General features: G+C 35.1%; 1 protein-coding gene across 1 annotated transcript; it reads left to right on the top strand.

Moving 5' to 3' along the window:
- Positions 1-2,393: 2,393 nt before the first annotated feature.
- LOC107830599 (uncharacterized) lies at positions 2,394-6,722 on the top strand. Its single transcript, XM_016658218.2, has 2 exons — positions 2,394-2,977; positions 4,663-6,722. Exon 2 carries the CDS (start codon positions 4,915-4,917, stop codon positions 5,680-5,682), a length of 768 nt encoding a protein of 255 aa, XP_016513704.1. The 5' UTR covers positions 2,394-2,977; positions 4,663-4,914; the 3' UTR covers positions 5,683-6,722.
- The last annotated feature ends 1,745 nt before the right edge of the window (positions 6,723-8,467 follow it).

Raw genomic sequence — 8,467 nt, 5'->3', positions numbered from 1 at the left:
GGTTTCAGTTTAAGGATAGTTGAGGTTATTCCTGCAGAAATAAAGAATTCAGTTTATTTTTCACTTTGACTTGTTTTTTAGTTGGACCAGTTAAAAATAGGCATGATTGTATCACATTGCATGTAATTTTTATGCTATGCATCCGTACTTGATCTATGTCATTTGGTTATGTTGGTATTCGTGATCAAGGAAGGTTTAGTTACAATAAAAGTAATAAAAGCCATTGGAATGGGTTATACGAATTGGAATGGGCTGAAAGACATTATAAAGGAAGGAGTTTTAAAGCAGAAGTCTACAAAATGGCACTAGCTTGAAGTATATAATATATATGACAAGAGCGGAATACACAAATATTTCAAGCAAGACAGAGGAGTACTAAAACAATTACTCGACAACTAGTACAAGAAATTCATTGTCGAGGGAACATGAAATAAAGATTGAAGGGAAAGCTATTAGAGTTAAAATACTACCATACTGTTCATATGGATATGTAAAAACAGATATAGTAGTTAGGAGGAACAAGAATGAGAAGTCAAGCTGAATCTGGGACTGATGTTCAGATCAGGCTAGCGAGAGAAATACTATGTAAATATTACTTGGTAAATAAACTTGTTTAGTTACCAAAAAAGTAATAAAAGCCGCATTGGTCCAATATTGGCATGATTGATGGACATGATTGATCGGAGGTATTTTATTTTTTGATAGTAAATATTTTTGAGCTCATATGGTGACATACAATTATAAAGCTATATGTACATATATATGTGTCGTCCAAGTGGGATATTGTAAGAGTTTATGGACTTGCACATATATTTTATATTAAGATAATTGTATGTTGGTTGGTATTGTTAAAAGGTTGATCCAAATCAAAAGTGATCTTCTAAGATTTAAAGTTAATGGGTCTATAAGACATCTCCTAAAGTGTGGAGTCTCATGTGTAGATATCCGGATGTAATTTCTAATTTAATGATGAGCTAAATTAGAATTAAATAAACAGTGTGCATCTATAAATAAGGTTATGATCCCCAAATCAGACGTAGGGTTCTTTTCTAATATCTCATCGTTGGAAAAGTGAGAGCCGCCATCTGTGCAATTCCTACGTTTTGATTTGGAAGACCACTAACTGCAAAGATGACAAGTATCACTCGTTGATGGTTTGACATGATAGGTCTTAGGTAAAAGATGATGGTGTTCGTCTTTAAAGTAATTTGATTCTAACAATTGGTATCAGAGACTATATCATGTTAAATTATTGGGATTAGTTTTAATGCATAACTGATAAATAATTAGAAAATAAAGTGGCAGATTAAGGCGCTGGCGTTGCGGCAGATGGTTTATGCCACAAGATTTGTTGTGTTCCACTTTAAGGATTATTTGGTTAAACTTTATTCATCTTTGGTTTTGTACCTCTGCGGCAAACACAGATTTGGATAAAATGAACTTTCATCCTTTAAACTTGGCTATTAGAAATCACTTTAATTTGTTTAAAAGGAAAATACATTTTACCGGCGGCGTTGCTTTTGCAACATGACATTCGTAAGGATTGAGAGTAAGATTTTCTACTAGGTAAGGTCTTCTTACCGTTATGATTAAGTGATATTTTTTTTATTTGAACTTATTTATTCAAATAAAAAAATTAATAAAAGGCCTAAAGGATGCTTTGATGGATTTGGGCGTGAAAGTGCTTCTGTGTTTGAGGCTTATTCAATATTTTATTTTCAGTAATAGCAAAATGCTTATTGAAAAGAATGTGGGCTCTTCGGATTTAATTTTTCGAAAAGATTGCTGTTAAGTCTAATAATAATAATAGTCGTAGCAACAGTAGATGCAGATCTAGGATTTCAAAGGTGCGGATGCAAGGTATCAGGTGCCATTGACTTTCATGTTCTTTAGTTAGAGATGGAAATTGAATTGTAATTCAATCCGTACGTCTTAGGTTATTCGGTTTACAAGGTTTTTAGTTCATAAATAAACCATTTGATCATTAAATTGAAATTAATTTAGTTCAGTTTTCATCTAGTTTCTGCTGATTCAAATTCTATTGAATAAAATAAAAAAATACATTCAAACGGAAGTTCTTAAAAAGTGAATTTTACCTTTTCAATTCAAACATAACATACTTAAATCATAGCAACAAGCAAATTGCAACTTATTTATAATTCTATCAAAACATACAAGAAAAAGTTAACTTCAATGAGGGAAATGCACCCCTTCCATCAACAACACAAGCAAAGGGATAAGGGTTAAAATTAAGGGGGAAATAACATTATAAGAGGGATGAGAATAAAAAAAGAGTAAAATCACATTCAAATACAATTTTTGATACATTGGATAAGAAAAAGGAAGCAAATATATAATTTAAATAAATGAAGAAACAAATAGAGCTGTATAGGAGTAAGAAACAAGGTGCCACTAGCTCAATATTACCGATTTTCTGGAAAAAAATATCTGTATGTATATAAAATTTTAACCGAGTGGCGTGCCACCCCCACCTCCCTATGTAGATCCGCACTAGTAGTAGTTTGGTCAGCCGCCACATTACAGCATGAGGTATTCCGTATTCGGGAATGAAGGCCTGACCTCCTGCTTTGCTGCTTCTTGTTGTCAAACTATTTTTGTCTTAAGTCATTTTGGATAATTTTATTTTTTATAATTGAGATCTAATTTAATTTAATAAATGGAATAAGAATTCAGGAAAATGACCTCTTCAGAGTTGGTTGCCAGAACCTCTTATAGCTTCCTTTAGTTATTTTCTTAATTAGTTTTTTGATTGCATTAGTATTGTGATTGCTTATCTCACCGCGTTGATTACACGTGCAACTCTCTCAATAAAAAATGAGTTAAACTTCCAAAATAATTAGCGCCCAGTGTAAACAAGTTTAGCGGGTGAAAAAGTATCGGAATTAGTAAAGCAAAACCCTCGGCGCTTGAAATCCTCTCACCGGCGTCAAACCCTCGTCTTCTCCCCTAAATACAGGTACTTGTTTTTCCTTCGTTTCTTCAGCATTTCTGTGTTGTTCATTTGTTTTCTTCATATAGAAAGAAAGAAATTCCATATTCTTGATGCCATTGTGTTTTAGCCCTGGAAATGGAGTTATTGCAAGTTGCAAATATGAGTATTATATGGATCAACTCTTTGTTTGCCTGTTGTACGTGCGTATTACATTCTACTGCACGCATTGTATTATTTTACTAGAGATACTTTTTGTTTGTATTTATGAGCTTTAGGTCTAGTGTAATCTCTCTGCTGTGGGCTGCATCTGATGCCTAAAGAAAATCATACTGCCAGTGTCTTCTGCTTAAGTCAAATTTTCCATATTCTTGCCATTATACATAATTGGGAAAGTAGAGTAGACGTATAATCCTAAAGACATCTGCCTTTTCTTCTCTATTTGCTTACAGAAAGTTAGAATGTTGCTATTAGTGTTGGAATGTCAAGAATTAGAATATTTTAATAGTTAAGTTTTAAAAGTTTTGGGAATATTTTAATAGTTATGTGTTTAAGTTTTTTAGTATATTGTTTCACATTGGGCCCATCAACTGTATACTGTGGTTGACACAAATAAATAGGTGTGCTTTGTTTCTCTTGCATCTTCTAGTCTTTGATAAATCTCATAACAAACTGAAAAGCAAAGTGCTAAGTTGATAAGTTGTCTGTCACTTGTCTCTTATGGTCGATAACTAGTGATTAGATTACATGCTATTACAAAATTAAATGCTAGAAGCAATATGTAACAAAGCATAAAACATACTCCCTCTGTTCTAATTTATGTGAAGTGTGAACTTATTTCCTTTTTGGTCCGTTCCAAAAAGAGTGACCCTTTTCTAAATTTGTTAACTTTTTAGTTTAAACTTACAATTGTACCCTTAATGAGAAGCTTCTATAACCACACAAATACTCTGGGCTCCTTTTTGACTTGTTTAGGATCACAAATTCCAAGTCTTCATTTTTTCTTAAACTTCGTGCCCAGTCAAACAATTCACATAAATTGGAACGGAGGGAGTATGACTTTCTTTTCTTTCTGTCAAGACAGATTGAACTTGGATGTTCAATTCTGTCAACTACGCCTCCATTTAACAAAGTTGGAGGTTCCTGTATGAATCCTTTGAAGAAGTATGTTCTGGTTTGCCTCTTGATAAGGTTTTCTCAGAAATGCATCTAATGCAATCTTGATATGCTTTCTTTACTGTTTTATAAATACTATATTAATCTTGATTGAGGTGATCTACTTTCATTATTCTGTCTTGTTCACTCCAATATCCCGAATTCTTTGTTTAAGTGTAGTATTAGGGGGAGGGCGAGGGCTGATCTTTGAATAGGAAAAAAAAATGGATTTGGGACTGCAAATGAATTGACTTATTAGTGTATTTTCACTTCGACATGATAGATGTAGTGCACCTAACAAACTTGCGAGATTGAGAAGTCGCAGGAAAATTTATTATCTTTGTTATATAGTATCATTTGATGAATAACAAGGATTCAGAATATGAAAAATTCGAAGCTCCTCAATTGTTTGAGTATTTTAGCTTCTTTTACTTTAAGTTTCATGTATGTACATTGCTGGTTCTGGTGCAGTTTTCCCATGGATAAAGTGTCTTTTTATTTTTTTCGTACTTTATGTTTCATATATATTCCGTTTAACAGTAATCAGTAATGAACAGCAAACCGGTGAAAATGTCAGAGCTGTTGCCCCTACCTTGGCTCTATGAAATGAGCCCTTGCTATGTCAGTATGGGTGGTGCCACCATAACAACAAGAGTTGTTGACGCGTAGCCATTCTAAACCTTTGCATCTCCAAACTAAGGGGTGAATTGAAGTATCCAAATCCAGCTGCTGGAATTGATATTGTAAATGGAGGAGATTTGCTGCTGCTTTGTGTAAAGAAGCAGTGCCTAATTATTCAATTTAGGCACATGATGGCCTTGGATGATCTCACTGCAATCCCCGATTCTCTTATGCAGTTCCTGAGTGACAAAAGTATCACTTTTGTAGGTCCTAAAAACATAAGCCATAAATCTACTCTTTATGTATCCGAAAGTCGCAGCAAGATAAAATTGGAATGTAACAGAATCGTGGATATTTGTTATTTGGGTGCTAAGATTCTTATGAAGCCAAAGCTTCTTACTGGAACACTAGAAGATCTGATGGTTGAAGCTGGGCTTGATCATATTAAGAGACCTATCATTAATAATGGTGAAATGCGTGCTAACTGGCAATCGTCTTCAGTTCTGTCGGAGGAGGAGGTGAAATACGCAATGTATGAAGTTTACTCATGCTACCAACTTGCAAGCAAGCTTTGTGATGTCAATAGCAGATTCAAAGCAGCTTCCTCTCACTCCTTTGACACAATAGTGAAGGTAACAGCTGCCTATGTGCTCGCCGTTTTGGGAGGCAATACGTCTCCTTGCGCCAATGACTTGAAGGACATCTTACCCTGTGTTGGAGCTGAAGGTGACGATGATGATAGGATAGAGCTACTGCTATCACAAGTCAAGAGTAAGGCTATCACTGAGTTAATTGCTGCTGCACGTGAAAAACTCGCAATATCTGTACCCGCTGGTGGAGGTACTATTGCCACTGCTGCTCCTGCAGGTGGTGCTTCAGCTGAATCCAAGGAGGAGAAGGTGGAGGAGTCAGACGAGGATATGGGCTTCGTTAAACTTTTTGATTTGTGGACTTAATATAGCACGAAGCTAGAAGTACTGCAGTGTTAAAGCCTTTCCCATTTCTGTAGATACAACTTTCTTATCCATTCATCTCGCCCTTACCAAAATCTATTGAACAAAGACGCGATCTCTTTACATAAACCATCTGGCATTCTGAAGCATGTCAATGCGTAGGCAGGTATAGGTCTTTAATTTTTACAATCTTACGGAATTTGGTGAAATCTCCTTGTCATTACTAGGTACAGGATAAAGCCTTGGTCTAGAAATAGCAAAGTTTTATGTTCTACTGTAGAGTGTCACTGAACCAGAGAAAAGCTTCATAGCATAATCTGCAATCTCCTTCGTCTCATATCCAACTAACACAACTACTGCAAATATCTCGTGTATCATTCTCTAGCTAGAAATGGGGCAACCACATTGTTAGAAAACTGTATATCAACTCGGATCTTCGTTGCTATCTCTTAGTCCTTTTTATTAAGGATTATCTATAACCTCATGCGATCTGTTTGATGCCTTACTTGGCCAGATGCCAAACTAGTGCTGTCATCTTCTTACTCGTGAATCGGAAAAAACTCTCCTCATGCTCCTTCAATCTCCTAGAAGTGAGGTCAATTTTTCCTCATTTCTGAACTTTTAGGCAATACAGATACTGAGATTATTGTTAATATGGTCCTAAACTTCTGAAAGCTCAACTCACACTCAATTGTTCCTCAAAATTGAACACTTCTCTAAGTCGATCAATTCAAAGATGTTGCGATGGTGAACTCCTTCAAATGATGACAGTCATATCTGGCTAAATACATAAGATTGTGCATTTCTACTTGTTGTGGCGGTCTGATTCACTGCTGAACCACTTCAATCTCTTCAGGATCCATCTACGACCCATATCTAAACTTAACTTGCACCATCATGCTACATGATCCAGGTAGAACTTTCTCCTTAGAGTTTATCACATGGCTTTACTCTCGATATTTGTAAGGTTGTTCCTCTTTGCCACGACAGAAGTACCAATGCTAGCTTGAACACTCGATCCCTCAAATCCAGAAAAACTGACCATAGGTTGTCTATACCCAAGAATTCCCAAACACTCTTGGCAAGTATGAACTCTCTCCCATATGAGGGGGGATAAATTAAAAAATAGCCAGATTTACAAGTGGTCGTTCAAAAATAGCCATAGTTTCAAAGGTAATCGAAATTTAGCTACTTTTCATGTAAAGATAAATCTAGACGAATACACTGTTCAAAATCAAAAAAAATACTCCAGCATAATATACTGGAGTTCCAGTATATTATATTGGAACTTCAGTCTAATATACTGGAGTTCCAGTATAATATACCGGTCCATCATAATATAATGGAGTTTGGAGCACTAGTGCTCCAATCTCCTGTATATTTTACTATAGCCAGCAAAGTATACCGGTCCAGCATAATATGCTGGAAGTTCATACACAGGTGCACCGAACTCCAGTATATTATGCTGGACCGGTCTCTGTTGCAGCAAAATAGTGACTATTTTCCATTGACTTGGTAAACACTGACTATTTTTGAATGACCAGTCCGAAAACTGGCTAGACCATGCTAATTTTTCCATATGAGGCTAAGCTCCAATTTGATGAAACCGGCCATCCCATGCTTAAGCTGACTTTCTTGTCAGCTTAACAACCTATACTAGGGTCACAAATCTTTCTCTGTCTAGAACTATGACCCTACCTACCCAAAAGACTTATATCCTCTTTGGCCAAGCTTCCCGGGAGGCTAAAAGTGCTTTTTGTTTTCTTTTTTCAAAAGCACTTTTTTTCCTAACTTAAGGTGTTTGACCAAGCTTTTTTGGGGGCAAAAGTGCTTTTGGGATTCTGAGAAGCAGAAAAAAGTAGATTTTTCCCAAAAGCAGAAACAGTTTTGACTTTTCTTCTTACCAAAAATACCCTTAACAAAAAATAGTATATACCATAGTTTTCTAATATATAGTGACTTTAGGGGAGAATGCTTTTATATTTGTTGAATGATTTTTAATTTATTTAACTTATATTAACAGAATTAAGTACTTTTTGATTATATTTTCATATTTTACTTAAATAAAATGAAAAGATTTAATTATTGCCCATAAAAACAAAATTTTGAGATTATTTATTTACTTATAATATTAACTATTAATTAAATATATTCATGTCCTTATTCGTAATTTGATACTTAAAAGCACTTTCTTAAAAGCTTGGCCAAACACAACTTATTGCTCAAAAGTACTTTTTAGAGCGATTAGCCAAGCAGTTTCTCTCAAAATACTTTTTTCAAAAGCACTTTTGAAAAAAAAAACTTCTCAAAATAAGCTGGTTTCTCCGGCTTGGCCAAACAAGCTATTAGTCGACCATAACACACTAAAGTATAACAACTTAACATAGAAGTCAAGGTCCTTCTTCTTTCATGAAAAATATGCCAACTATTAACATTCTGGCTATCTTTCTCATATTCATCCCATAAGAAACGTAAAGCAGGTCAAGTCAACAGTAGGAACCAAACATCCATACTCCATGATGATCATATCGCCTACCTTTAAACTTATCAAACATTCTCTATGTTTGATCTTTGTACTCAATGATGCATACAAGTCTATTTAGTCCATGTCTTACTCAAACTGCAACGACAATTATGCCCTGATGCACTAAGTCTTATGCTCAACGTCTTACTGGCTATAATTGAAAATACTCCCTACTATGTTGGGTCTCACACTCTACACTCTACTGGCTGTAATGGAAATTATGTCCTGCTGTACTGAGCCTCGCGCTCAACATATATACTGATG

Source organism: Nicotiana tabacum, chromosome 5 (assembly GCF_000715075.1).
Source record: "Nicotiana tabacum cultivar K326 chromosome 5, ASM71507v2, whole genome shotgun sequence".
In the NCBI taxonomy this organism is placed as follows: Eukaryota; Viridiplantae; Streptophyta; class Magnoliopsida; order Solanales; family Solanaceae; genus Nicotiana; species Nicotiana tabacum.
Note: the sequence above shows the minus strand (reverse complement) of the source record. Positions and strands in the feature narration are given on the sequence as shown.